This window comes from Anguilla anguilla, chromosome 10 (genome assembly GCF_013347855.1).
Source record: "Anguilla anguilla isolate fAngAng1 chromosome 10, fAngAng1.pri, whole genome shotgun sequence".
Lineage (NCBI taxonomy): Eukaryota > Metazoa > Chordata > Actinopteri > Anguilliformes > Anguillidae > Anguilla > Anguilla anguilla.
The window spans coordinates 29,978,478-29,993,443 of record NC_049210.1 but is presented as its reverse complement, the minus strand read 5'-3'; the positions used below and the strand labels follow the sequence as shown (position 1 = coordinate 29,993,443).

Sequence of the window (14,966 nt, the reverse complement as noted above, 5' to 3'; positions counted from 1 at the left end):
CAATTTCTCTGTGTTTGTGAAGTACATGCTACAGTATGACCCCTACCAGACTGTGTACAGTTGAAGATAGTCTCCACTGTCCTGTAGAAGTCTTCTCCCAAGATGGCTCGATAGTCCAGGTGGCTTGTATGGACAAAGCACCGTGTGACATCTTTGAAAAGTAGATCACTCTCGCCATATTGTTGGGACTGAAAGAGATTGAATTCATCTGGGTGTGCTGCCAGTGTTTCCTGTCAGGTGGTATAGGAGCAGAGGGAACAACTTAACGTCAAAAATGCCATAAAACACTGTGATGCATCATAAAATTAAATTCACTTGCTCAGAATTTCAGTTTAGTGTGGTCTGACAATTGTTTTCAGAATAAAAATAATAACATTAAATAACATTAAAAGGGCAGTAGGTTATTCTTATTGCCACAAATAGGATGCCGGCATAAAGTACACTGAACAGAATTACACTAGGTTGTCAACTGAATTTTAAATTTGTCTTCATTTCTTTGTTTGCACTTTGTATTGTTATAATTTGATACTTTTCTGAAACGCCAATGCTGTTGTTTCTCTTTTCCAGCTTTCCCTGGTGACGAATGCTATAGCAGCTGGTTACAGTCAAATAAAAAGAGATATTTCTATACAATTTACTGAGGTTTACTTAAATCAATTCACAACTGTCACAGAGCTGCATTACCAGAAAGGAAGTTCTCCCTGTAAAAAAATAGTTATATAGTTATAAATTGGCTTCCATTGAGATCTTGTTATAAGTGGGTCAGCAACATGACATTACTTACATATTACATATGTGTGTAACTGTACTCTTTCTTTATTGAACCAATAAAATATCATACATATAAAATGGTTTCATTAGTCTTACTAATAATTTTTAATCTGGGTAAATTTATCAATCTTTTTAAAAACTTACATTTTTTGTCATTCAAAAAACCTTTTCAGTTATTGGCTATTGCATACGTGTACATTCTTCATTTTTTGATAGGTCTGATTGATTGTTCACTGAAAGTTTCTTCCTGCCCTACTTTGGAGAGGAATTTAATGGCTGTTAGTTATCATAGAGGCATAATCATTGTAGTGACTTGTTATGGCCAGCTTTACCAGAATTCATGCCACTCGCAATGAAATTGAGTGTCTTTCCATTCTCTAATGAGAAATGACATTTCACATACTGTACTGCAAACATGAATATTCTGAAGAATCTAAGCTAACCCTGGTAGTTTGGTGGCTGGTGTTTTGCAGTTCCAAAAAATGTATGATTTAACTGTTTGCCCAAATCATGCTAATTTTGAATCATAGGCCCATTATATCACATATTATATCATATCACTCTAAAGTCAGTTAACAGCTACTGAGATGGAGTCTGAGTCTGGGATGCAGATGCTTTTTCAAATATCCCTAAAATCATGATTTTAGGAGGTTAGGTAGATTTTATATTGTTTAGAGATTACATCAAGGACATACAGTGGTTTGCAATTGTTTGAAATTATTCTCACTGAAGTTCACATGTTTTTTTAAAGACAAAATTATTTGTTATTAAACTGAAATATGCTACTTGCATAAGTAATCAAACCCCATACATTAATATTTAATAGTACCACCTATTGCTGCAATAACAACTCTGAGTGTTTTGAGGTTAGTATAAACCAGCTTTGCACACTGTCTGGGTCAGATTTTTTCTCATTCACTAGGCAGATTTGTTCCAGGCTGTTCTAGTTGGTTGGATGATGATTGTTTGATGATGTTGGTTGGACCACAATTTTAAAATACAGCCACAGATTCTAATTGGGATTGAGATCAGGCCTTGGACTGGGCTACTGTAGAACATTCATCTTTTGCTACTTGAGCCACACCTACATTTCTGTATCCTTGTGCTTAGGATCATTGTTATGCTGAAAGGTGAACTTTCTCCCATGCTTCAGTTTTATAGCAACTTGAAACAGGTTGTCTTGCTTTGTCTCGTATTTGAGATTCACCAGTATATGCTGAAAATAATTAAAAGCAGACTGAACATTTTCAACAGCTATATGTACAGAGTAATATGTAAGTATTGTGTCATCAGGATACAAGTCAAACTTTGCAAACTTTGCTGTAAACAAGACTGGTTTTAAGATAGAACCCTGAGGAACTCCTGTTGTGACATTCAGATCATATACTACCTAAAACCACGCACTGTGATCTATCTGATAGGTAGTTATTAAACCACTTGAGAGCTGTGGTATTGGGGCCAATTAAGGAAAGTTAATGTGCTGTAAAAGAATGGGGTGATCAACTGTATCAGCCTTACACACAAATCTACAAAAAGAGCTTCTCAGAACTTGATGATTGTCCAGAGCTGTTACAATATAATTTCCAACTAAGGAGCTAGCTGTGATGATGCTATGACCTAAGACAGGGGTGGGCAATTCCGGTCCTGGAGGGCCGGTGTGTGTGCACATTTTTGTTTTCACCAGTTACCCTAGCTAAATGAGCTAACTGGCTGTATACACCAACATTGGTTCACTGATAGATTAGATCACAGTAAAATGTTTCACATGGTGACAAAAGAACAGTCTTCAGTGGTCATTCATGCGCTTATCAAGAAATGTAGCTAAAATGTCAGATGCCGTAAATGTTATGGCTAATTAAGTAATTAAGGTCAGAAGTTGCCATGAAAACCAGAAACAGATACGGCCCTCGTTGCCCACCTCTGACCTAAGACCTAAAACCAGACTGTTGGTGAAATAGGATTGAATTGCTAGCCAGGAATACCTTAAGCTGTGCATATATCAATGATCCTAAATTTTTTGCTGAGCAAGGTAACTTGGAAATAGGACAGTAATTATTTAAATCATCAGAATTTAATTTATGTAAATGGAGTACCCAAGCAGCCTTTCAATTTTTGGGGATTACACTGTAGGTACTAGTATGCATACAGGGGTTGTGGTCAAAAGCTAGTTTGTGCATGTCCTGGCTCCAACCCATGGACTCGCTAGAGGAATCCATGCCTGCTTGGCGCTGGGAGCCTCTGATTCAGACGACAGGTACTGGTGGGCAAAAAAGGCCGCAGGTGCAGCAGTTGCAGAAGCAAAAGCCAAGGCATGGGAGGAGTCTGGCTGTTCTTAGCAGGGATAGTGAAACTCCGACCTCAACTGGGGATACTGTTGGTAGATGCAAGGAGCGCTTTGAGGAACTCCTGAATCTGGCAGACACACCTTATTTTCAGGAGGCTGAGCTGGAGCAAACTGGGGGATCAGAGGCTCTGTGGCAGAAGTCACTGGGGTGGATGGAGAGCTCCTAAGTGGCAGAGCACCAGGGGTGGATGAGATTAATCCAGAAATGTTAAAGGTTCTGGATGTTGTTGGTATGTCATGCCTGACACGAATCCTCAATGTCACATGGAAGTCGGGAACAGTGCCTTTGGAATGGCAGACCGAGGTGGTAGTCCCCATTTTTTTTTTTTTTTAAAAGGGGACTGGAGGGTGCGCTCCAATTATCAGGGAATCTCACTCCTCAGCCTCCCTGGGAAAATCTATGCCGAGGTACTGGAAAGGAGTTTACGACCGTTAGTCAAACCCCAGTCGAACTCCAGGCTACGGAACAACAGACCAGCTTTTTACTCTCCCGCAGATATTTGAGGGGGCATTTGCCTATCCAGTATACAGTATGTTCTGTGAATTTGGAGAATGCAAATTAATGTGTGCCTTGGGGTATATTGTGGGAGGTGCTGTAGGAGTATAGGTTGCCTGGGTTGCTGTTGCGTGCTATTCGGTCCTTGTATACTCAGAGTGTTACAGTACAACCTGATCTAGGGTCAGGCTGTAACAGGGTAAATGATAAGGGAAACGGGTAAGGGAAACATGCTGCAAACCGACCAGAAACTCCAGTGCCTATCTGCTTATCCAAATCTGACTGAATGCTTGCTAGTCTTCGAAGGTTACTGCGCATGAGGAGGCTTTTACTGCTGAACTTCGGACAGTTAGCTGATAATCGGAAACTAAAAGCCCGAATAGCGTACCCCCTACAGAGCAGCTTCAAAAACAATAAAGAAAAAATAACAAAGCAAAGTAATAAACTTATGTCCAGCTGGGAAAACACTAACTAACCAAAGCACTATACTGCGATCAGAGGGAAAAACATGAGGTCAAGAACGAGCGTACGGTCAAACACGAAATCCAATCAGCAAACAAATCATAGGGGCTGGGTAAGAATCAGAAATCGAATACATAAGCAAATGGCCAGAAGCACAATATCACGGAGCAAACAAACTAGAAAGGCTAAAGCAAGAATCGGAGTCGATGGGAACAGGTCAGTGATCATACATAAGATCTAATTAGCCAACAAACCAAAAGGGCTAGGCGGGAATTGGAGTCAAACAAAGTTAGAGTCGATTATGCAAAGTCAAACGAGGCAATCACTAAACACAACACACCAACCACAAGTTTTAAGAGCTAGTCCCCGCTGGTAGGTGGGAAACGGCGGCTTTTTCAAGCCCAGCAACTGGATACAGAAATGATCAATTAGATGACAACTGGACAGAAGAAACACACGCAACAGTGACAAATTTAAACACAAACTTACGACTAGGGTCGTAACACAGAGTGAGAGCTGTGTTCGCATTTTTCGGCATTAAGTCAAGCTTGTTCAACGTGGGTGTTGGACTCTGCTAAGCGTGTGGTTTGTCTCCCCTCCTGTTCTTGGTATTAATGGACAGGTGCTCTAGGCGCAGCCGAGGTACAAAGTGTGTCCAGTTTGGGGACATAGGAGTGGCATCTCTGCTGTTTGCAAATTATTTTGTTCTCTCAGCTTCGTCGTATTGTGACCTTCGATGCGCACTAGAGGGATAGGAACGTCTGGGCTGCCCTGCTTGCCCTGTTGCCACTGTGACCTTGATCTGGACTAAGCGGTTAGAAAATGGATGGATTGCTGGAACTATATGCAGAATGCATGCTGTGATAGATGTTTAATAGTGAATAGTTGCAATTGAAATGAGGTAAATTGGGAAGAGAGTAAAATTGGGGATATTATGCCCTTCTATTTAAGAAGCAGCTGATATAAGTAAAGGGGTGACGGATGGGCTGTTTTTATGCTCTCTTTGAAAGAGCTGCCTAGCAGCAATAAAATGTTTATTAAAGGTAGCTCCTGTCTCCGGCATGCTGGTAATTAAGGAATGTTCATAATTTATTTGTTTATTATTATTGTTTATTCATTTATAATCAGTTAAAAGGAAATTTAACATTCATCTAGCACATAATGTATCTGCACACCGCAAATATGAATAAGTACTTTCCATGTTCATGGAGACACTAATAATCCATAGTCCAAACTGGTGCGTCAAACATAACATATGACTGACCCACCCACGAATGCTTGCACTTAAGTATGTGAAATGTCCTCATTAGAGAATTGTGTAACCTCTTGAAAGACTGGCCACAATGAGCCATTACAATAACTATGCCTCTATGACAACTAACAGCCATTAGCTAGCCCCCAATACAAATATGCTCAGCCTCCCTTTCTCTCCTCTCCTGAATCACTCCGATAATCCATATTTATTGTCATTTTAAGGGGAAACATTAAGGGAGAAATTTGTCCTAGTTAGGTCAAGAGCCCAAGATGTCTGGTCACAAGCTCTGGTTGCTTGATAAAAGGGAACTCCTCCCCCTCCCAAATCCAATAATCACTCCTCTGGGCAAGGCTGTGTCTCATGACATGAGAGATAATATTCTTAGTTTATCAATATATTGTGACCAATCAACTGGTGCACTACACACTTCTTGTTTGTGCACTGGTATTAAGACTTCACTCCCGCTAAGAAGTTTTGAGAACCTTCATTGTTATCTTCTTTCTATTTTTTTACTCTAATAAAGCGTACCTTTTCTCAGCTCTGCATTTCAATTTATTTATAGAATTGTAAAGTTAAACTTTTCTTTCAGTTCCACCATTTTCTTATTGTTGTTCCACTGTATTTCCTAATGAGATTCAATCTATTATTTGTCATTTGAGTTTCTTATATTTTAGTTTCTAAAATTGTTTAAATATTCTAGGCATATCATAAAAAGTGGTTACTTCTCTCATGCTGGTGGTTGGATCCTACCGATCATTCCTTGCAATTGTTGGGCACTATTGATGTCTTTGGAAATCCTCATTATGTGACCTCAATACCTCAGATATTGAGGTTCACATGAGAAGCATCCCTGGAACTATGATTCAAACAATAGTTTGAGATAATATAAATCCACAGATCATGCTGCCCTACACATGTGATAACTTGTCAAAGGAGTTCCCGTGTGATTCCCTGACCTGTGACTTCATGAGAAAATCATAGACACGGGCGGTGAGTATGGGGCGGGTCATGACAAGATTTGGTGGTATGGCACCAAGGTGACAGCTCTCCCACTGGGAAAGGGATGCCCGTTGACCATCTTGACACAGCAGCTCAAAATCCCAAGCTAGCCAGCCCTCTGCCCAGCCACTAGAGCCCAGACCTGCAGTAGAGGAGGACAATCACAGAAGTGTGTACACACTGTGTTGTAATATCACAGAGAAAATATCACAGAATCTACACATATTCAAGGAGCTACAAATACTTGGTACTGTCAGATGCAGTTTTCACAAAAAATGAAACTGGAGACTGGAGGGGTGGTGTAGTTAGGGTGCCATTTGCGGGCGGAGAGGGAGGGGTTTAGCTGGCGTTGCAACCCCAGGTGTGTGCAATGACAATTAATTGCTAATTGTTTATATGCCCTGCCGGCAGTGAGACCGAGGGTGGAATGAGATTGCACGTGGAGCAACACCAAGTGCTTCAGTATCGTGTGTGTTTTGGTTTGTTTTAGTTTTTGTTCGTGTATGCACGACCTTCAACTGACCGCAATAAAACCTGTGTGCGTCAGAGAACAGAGGATTGTGTGGTTTGTGGGGAGAAGGACTGTAACAAAATTGCTGTAGATCTTAAAGACTCAACACTTACTGTAGACACAAAAACAAAAACCACAGTTTGAGAAAGACATGGACAAGGGGATATGGCTATTAAAAGCACAAGAAGAAGAGAGCAATGACAGTTGCATGAACTTTGATTTAACTGAGGAATTGGTACAAATGTTCATATTGTAATAGGTGGATCACCCAGAATTATATATATTTTTAAACATGTATGCAGTAAAGGAAGCAGGAATCATAATATCTAGCCAATGGCCCCAGAGTATTTTAAAGAAGTATTGATTTGCAAAAAAACTAATGAAAGAACAAAAACAGCTGACAGCATGTCATTGACAGATCCACAGATTCAAAAGCTTCTATTTTGCACATTTTGTGAGTTTTGCTCAGAAAACCGTTCATAAGTGATTTGAGTCGTTCTTACCATAGTGTATCTACACATCATGAATTATCATCAGTGGCAGAAGGGCATTGTAAATTAGTAAATGCATTTGAGACTGACTATAGGAAAGGACTACATTTCAGACTGAGTTTCGTGAGTTATACTTAGATCAATATTCTTCCTGACTTTTGCAAATCTGTGCATTTAACATTTAAAGCTCATGGTCATGCAAGGCAACATATTGGCAAACAATTTTATATGGTTAAGCGGGTCACCCCTGTTAGAAGATTTTTAAACATTGGCTAAGTTAGGTATACAGACCATCTGAGAAATGCAGTCACACGGGAAGAGGTTCCATTCTTTACCGATGAGTCTGACTCCTGAGGCTATGGGATGGGAAACTAGCTATGCTGCTGCAAAGTAAGCTAGAATTCAAATACACCCGGTTTTAATTTTTTAAAATGTTTTCCTTGTTCTTTGTGAGCAATTTATTACAGCACTGTCTAACACTCAAAATACACTGAACCTGACCATGTGTCAATGAACATACATTATTATGCTGTCATTATATCTCATGTTCCTGATTAAGTGGTAGTTGAACAATTACCTGAAATGAATTCAGCAATTAATTGGAATAATTGTTTGACTCATGCCTTGTAATAGTGGCTCCATCAACTCGTTGGTGGACGTCTAATAACATGCCAGCTGTCCATATAGTTTTCTCTGGGCTGGTAAATATCACATCTGTTTTTCAGTCATTTTCATTAATGTGGTTCATCGCTTACTCATCTGTATTTGTGGGGGGAAAAAACACTGTAATCCCGATGTGATGGAGGAAATATGTTGGACAGCATCTAAGTCAACTTGTAATAATGTCATAGTACTTACTCTTAATGTTGTCCTCTAAATTGTGTTGCTCCAGGAATGCTACATCTCCATAGGTCTTCCCACTGGGGTCTCCTACCAAACACCTGCACACGAGACCAAGGTTACTCCACCTCCCAGCATGCATCTGCTCAAATTTCCTGTCATACTTTCCTCCAGACATTCAAATTCTTTGCCAGTTTAATATTTATCTCAGCAAATAAGGAAGGTAATCTTGTGTCACTTGGCATATTCCAAGGAAATGAAAGAAATTAAGTTCTCATCTTACTTCATGGTTATCCAGCCATATCAACATTAGAGACATATTAAAGAAACAGGTTGACATCAGCTTGCAATCAGTTAACATATATTCTAAATTTCATAATAAAATAATAATAACTATGTTATTTATATTTTATGTTTCTCTTGTAAGGGCTTCTTATGGATGTAGTCTGTATGTATTTTAATGTGTACTCTGTTTCTTGCTTGACATAGTTAACACTAGTGCTTCAGTGATGTCTGCATCTTGACTCGCTGGTCTGGTAATGTTGTTAGCCAGGTCTGGCACTATTGCTCAAAATGAATCAGGAGTGGTGTGTCGTTCGTGAATGATTCACCTCCATGTATAGATTTGTTCATTTGGATCAGCTCTCAGTAAGTTGCAAACTTAACATTTGCTGAAGCTGCAGTTACGCCTATTGAACTATTTTCACCATTGGGCTGTGTACTAGCAATTATCCAATGACAGGATTGATCTGCTTCAGCAGGGTGTGCTGAGCCTCTCCCGTCTTTATGATTAAAAGCAACAGTCCCTAAACTGAAAGCAGCTGGCAATGTGAAGAACAAATACGTGAAGGGACTGAATCCACATTGAGCAAGCTACGCAGCTGCTGGATCCCTACCACTCCCCACTCACCCAGACGTCTTTGTATTGCAATGACAAAACACTTGCCTGCGTAAAATTGAAAGCAACTGGCTTACAACTTAATCCAGCTCTTTAACTGCATGATATAATGTAGCCAAAATAAAATGCAAATTAAATAGTAAAAGTTTTCAGTACACATTTCCCAATGGATTCTGTACCAATAAAGCTACGCATTCATTAGAAATTGTCCTACACTGCTAAATATTATATAATAAAATAGCCTGTAGATTATATTGTTATAATCAATCCTTTGTGGGTTGCAAATAATTTCACAACTTGCGTCACCTAAGTTGCACATCTTTTATTTTTGCAGGCTAAATGGTGCACAAACATCTGTGAAAACTACGGTCTATGTTATGTAGAAATTCACCTACAAAAAACAGTAGGTGACTTGTTTCTGAGCAGTTTTTCACTGAACCAGCTTGTCACATGGATGTTTATAATGACGTTAATGTCATTTGGTAAAAAACTAATTAGCATATGGGGTATTTACTTAAACAAAACCCAATGGATGCAGTCTAGCAGGCTATATTATTTTGCTTGTCCTTCGAAACGGCGTTTTCCTTAATTATGTAATATGAACAGATCATAGCAATTTAATTGCGATTGTTTATAATCAATTAACTGATGTTTGGCTAACATTTTCATTGCTGGCAACGAGGTAGACCTCAAGGGTTTAATGCTACAGAATACAATGACATTCTAGCGAATTGTGCGCATCCAACATGGTGGCAACAGTTTGAAGAAGGCCCTTTCCTGTCACGGTAGGACCCAAACGCAGAGGGGGGAAAACCCCAAGAACTCCAAAACGGAAATACAGACTTTAATTACACAAAAAACTCAAAAAAAACAGAAAACAGAGAATCCAACGAGAAGCTAAACGGGCAGGGCAGAAACAGGTGGACAAAAACAGGCACGGGGAAACACGGGCAAACGCTCAGGCAAGACACATGGAAACACAAGCGAAAACACAAGGAACCAGCACCCAAGTCAGGGAAGAAGAAGACTTAAATCGAACCAGACACTGACGAGACACAGCAGGGCACAATGCACAATCAGGCCACAGAGAGGGAAGGGAAAACGAGACAACCAAAAACCAATAATTGAACAATTGAAACCAATAATACAATTAGACAGGGGGAGCAGGACACAAAACAGAAGTGCCGCCATCTGGCGGCCCAACAAGGGAAACACAGACCGGAACACAGAACCATTGTGTGGACACTTTCCTGTTTCAGCATGACAATGCCCCTGTGCACAAAGCACAAAGGTCCATAAAGAAATGGTTTGTGGAGTTTGGAGGGGACAAACTTGACAGACCTGCATAGAGCCCTGACTTCTACCCCACCAAACACCTTTGGAATGCTGACCTCACGCCCAACATCAGTGCCCAACCTCACTAATGCTCTTCTGGGCTGAATGGAAATGAATCCCCACAGCCTTGTTCCAAAATCTACTGGGAAGCCTTTCCAGAAGAGTGGAGGCTGTTTCAGCAGCAAAAGGGGGTCCAACTCCATATTAATTCCCATGGGTTTGGAATGAAATGTTCAACAAGTACATGGGTGTGATGTTCAGGTGGCCACATGCAATTGGAAATGTAGTGTATAATGTAATTATTAATCCAGTAAATAATGATGATACATACAAGTGGGTTTTACCGCAGGAACACAGTTTGGCAAGTTTATTCTCTTGTACTTGTTGGTTGAGTTAAAAGACAAATGTTAAATCCAGGCAGATGCCTGCACTTACCTCAGTGCCCCCATATTCCCATAGTAACGCTCGTTGTGGTTGTCACTACAGCGCTTTGTTCCAGATTCAGCAGTTCCCCCAATGCACACCTTACAGAGACTACCCTGGGAACCTGGCAGACATCCCTTCCAGAAGACCTCACTGTATACTAGTACAGAGAAAGAGCAGACATTATTTTTTGGTTCCATATTCGTACAGTACATCACAGTTATAAAAATCCAGTCCTGGAGGGCCACAGTGTCTGCTGGCTTACATAATGTTTCAGAACCTGCATCTCAGATGTAAATCTTGGCTAAAGAGTCCACAGACCTTGCACTAAATGCCTTAGGTGTATGCTGATTTAAAGGAAAGCACCTGCAAACACTGAGGTCATCTAGGAGTCCAACACCCCTGGTGAAAATAATGTGTGTTCCTTAAAGGCATACTATGCATGATTTTTACCTTGAAAATATTATAAAATAACCATGCTATGGCATACATATGATGTGCTAACAATCTCTCTTTTTATGCACCAAATGTGTGCACCTTTAGGTGTATTTGTCATTCTAAAACGTGTTTGGGACATTTCTGGGTGTGACGCTCTTTGTGTGGGAAAGGGAGGATGTGGCTGCAGAAAAATAACGTTGTGAAGAAGTCCAGATACAGCAAAGCAAAAATACAAGCTGACAGGGCTCGTTCAAGAGCTAGACGTTAACCTTGGAATTGTTTTTCCTTGGTGGCATTAGCTGAAGTTTGCCATGGGGATTAAAATGATGCATAATTGGCTTGTTTTCTGTTGGACCTGTAAGTAACATTTCCGGCATTGTGAAGCTGGTGACAAGAACTTTCATGAGGGTCTGAAATTTTTCATTTTAAAGTGTCAATGATAAAACTACTATTATGTTTAACCTGATGGAATTAATTGAGCTGTAATCAAATCTGGCTTCTTACAGTCACTCACAGTTGCTCATTTCACTGCACTAATGTTACCTCTAACTATCCAGCTAGCAACGGTAGGTGGGGTAACTTACTTTTTGGGAGCGGGTGGGGTTGAAGACAGAGGAGGAGACTTCTTTGATTGTAAACACAGGCTAAGAAATCCTGCATAGTATGCCTTTAATCTCTGCTACTACAATATAGTCAATCACCCTATGGGAATACACTATGCTATGGGAATGTTGGATTTATGTTACAGTAACTTACGTTTATAATATGCCAGTACCTTTGCTTGGGTCACAGTGGGTGCTGCTGTTGTATTGAGAGCTTAGGGTGTGTCTGGCAGGCATCAGCCAACCTGCAGGGCTGTACATGTGGCCATGGCAGGAACGTCGGCCAGCCAGATTCCCAAAGAACACATTCCTACTGGAGCGCCGTACCACTGCCACCGCAAACACTGATGGAAACACTAGAAATGCACAACACAGTTTAGAGGTGCAAGGTGAGGAAAGACACTACTACTCTGTATCATACATGCAGATACATACACTGGTCTGGTAATCTGTTAATCTGGTACAATATCACAAAAAACTCAAGGACTCAGCAGCACAACATGGCCACAAAGAGCCCAGTTTGCCATCATACAGTCAGGTCCAGAATTATTGGCACCCATGGTAAATATGACCAAATAATAAACACAGGTAATGAGCTATATTGAATAGGGCTGTAACAATATGGAATTTCCTATGACAGAGAGATTTCATTGTGATTAGCAAAATGTAATTATTATCCATAGATTTTCTATGCCTGCATTTTGTGTTCCTGCTTTTGGGTTTGTGTTTCTCTGTTTTATGATTCCATATGATCCTGACCACAAGAAGACATACAAATCGTGTTTTACAACTCTGAAAACATGAATGTTGTACTCTGCAACCAATACAGTGACTTGTAAATAAAGAACTGAAGGCAGAATGATTTTTTAAAAATTAGAATATTATGTGCAAAAACGCAGGCGAAAATGACAAATTGGCACATACAAAGTTTTTGGCTTTGCGTTTGCATTTCACTGTTTTACAAATTATACAAGTTTATGTACGATTTTTTTCAAGGAAACCTAGTTCCTGCCAGCGCCTGTACAATGCCCACCCTGGTGATCCCAAAGCATAAGGCTATTCTTAGTCAACCTATCCCAAGGGACATACAGTGAGCAATCTGTTCATGTAATATGTTGTACCAAGGATGACCCGTTCTAATTGTTGGAGGAACAAAAGAGGTAGACAAAGTCATATGAGTCAATACAACTGATTGTGACCTTGTCATTTAATATGGAGCAAAAACATATCTATGTATACTGCCTCCGATGCAATTACTCTCTATTACCTCCCACTACTAATTGTTGGCTAATTGAAAGCAGATCTCGTCCTTGTGTGATCACCAAGCTCCTGGTATACCCTTTCCAAAGCCATGCTGTCAGTTTCCCTTAGAATGTCCTGAACACATCAAATTGTATTGCTAATGTCCTCCTCATTGCCATTCACCTCCAGAAATAAAAACTGAGCTTGAAAAAGATGCTAATCGGTAAAAAGGATAACATAACATAAGGGAACAGGCCATTCAGCCAAACAATGCTTGCCAGTTTCCTGACAAAATTGTACCTAGTATTCTGGTTACCTACAGACTCAATAATGTCAAACACCGCACCAGGCCTGGTGGTCTTGAAAATCCCAAGAGTTTCTGCCTCTACTACGTATAATAATCTGCCATATAAGTCCCCCTCACGTCCTGACAAGTTTGTTTTATGTTTCCAAAGAGCACTACTGTCTGAGGCCGGGAGCCAGTAACACACACTCAACGTAAGGCCCTTTTCATATTCCTTCATGAGCTTAATCCAAATATCATCACCAGGCATGAGCTGGTCAATTTCTGTAATTGTCTGCACATTCACATTGGAATGGCAGGTATGCCATCCTGCCAAGTTACGGCTTGGTGGGGCGGCATGCCCTGTACCTATAATAAAACTCCAAACTTAGGGGATTTTGCATTTTTCCCTTCTTCATCTTCTTCATCACAAATGCTCCATGCCCACAAAGAATATGTCAATTATTAGCAACATCAGCTAATAAAAACCAGATGCAAACGCAAAATTAACCTATATAGAAGCACACACGTTTAAAAGAAACACATTTTCAGCCCCACAGTGATTTTGTTGGTAGCTGACTGGTAACACACTTGCCTATGACATACTTTGACAAGTCACAGGCATGGGTTTAAATCCTGCCTTGGACTCAGGTAAGTTTCTTATTACTTGTTTTACTAGCTTGCTTGCTAACTAGGAATTGCCTAAATATCATTTTAACTACTGCTTTTGCAACTGTATAATGTTTATGGGAAACTCTATTTCTGAAATCAATTCTCTATCATTTCAACACTCTTCAAACTTGAAACAGTCATCTACTTTCTTTAAACGAACAATCAAATGACAACATCAAACAACGTCCCAGTTTTTGCAAAGGCACGTCATATAGTTTGAATCCTTCTTGATAAAATACACCCACACTTTAGTTTCACTTTCGGCATTTTGACCAAGTTTAATGTTAACTAGTTTGCTCGCGAGTCGACAGAGTGAGGGTATAATGTTAGTACAGACAGCACTGAAAATAAGCACAAAAATCTGCATTGTGATTCGGTCCTCTAAGTACTGTTTCCAGCTGTATGGGAATCAGATAATGATGGTCGATTTCACAGTTCATGGCCTTTAAGTGTTTATAACTTTATTTCTTTATGCAATTTTGATATTCAAATTATATAACACTGTTCGATACATTTTTCAGAGAAAAGTTATGAAGTGGAAGCCATAGGCTATGGATTTCTTCACAGCAGTTTCATTGATTGTCTCTAAGTGAGAAATTGACCACATTTCTACTGTTGAATCCTTTTTAACTAGGCTACTGTAGCCATCCTGCTAACACCACGTTTCTATTGAACATTTCACATTTCACATTTCTTTCACATTGACTGGTGAATCTTTGCTCCATTTTCTGCCACTGAACTCTTCAAAGCGATTGTTGGCCTCTACATGGCTTCCCTCACAAGTCTCCTTCTTGTTTAGACACTGAGTTTTGAGAGATTCCTTTTTCTTGGCAGTGCCTTGGTGTTGTGATGCAGATGTGACGTCTTTTGTTATTGTTAATTTTCGCATGTGGGTCATTTTAGG

General features: G+C 40.0%; 1 protein-coding gene across 2 annotated transcripts in view; it reads right to left on the bottom strand.

Annotated features, from left to right (window-relative positions):
* The window catches only part of zgc:172271 (uncharacterized protein LOC100000381 homolog), a 52,282-nt gene that overhangs the window by 1,948 nt on the left and 35,368 nt on the right, over positions 1 to 14,966 (bottom strand). For both annotated transcript variants that reach the window (XM_035436078.1, XM_035436077.1), the window contains 5 exons: positions 12,039 to 12,221; positions 10,838 to 10,985; positions 8,188 to 8,270; positions 6,285 to 6,469; positions 47 to 230 (listed from right to left, as the gene is read on the bottom strand). In XM_035436078.1, coding sequence (XP_035291969.1) covers positions 47 to 230; positions 6,285 to 6,469; positions 8,188 to 8,270; positions 10,838 to 10,985; positions 12,039 to 12,221 — 783 coding nt within the window. The remainder of the gene's footprint in view (positions 1 to 46; positions 231 to 6,284; positions 6,470 to 8,187; positions 8,271 to 10,837; positions 10,986 to 12,038; positions 12,222 to 14,966) is intronic.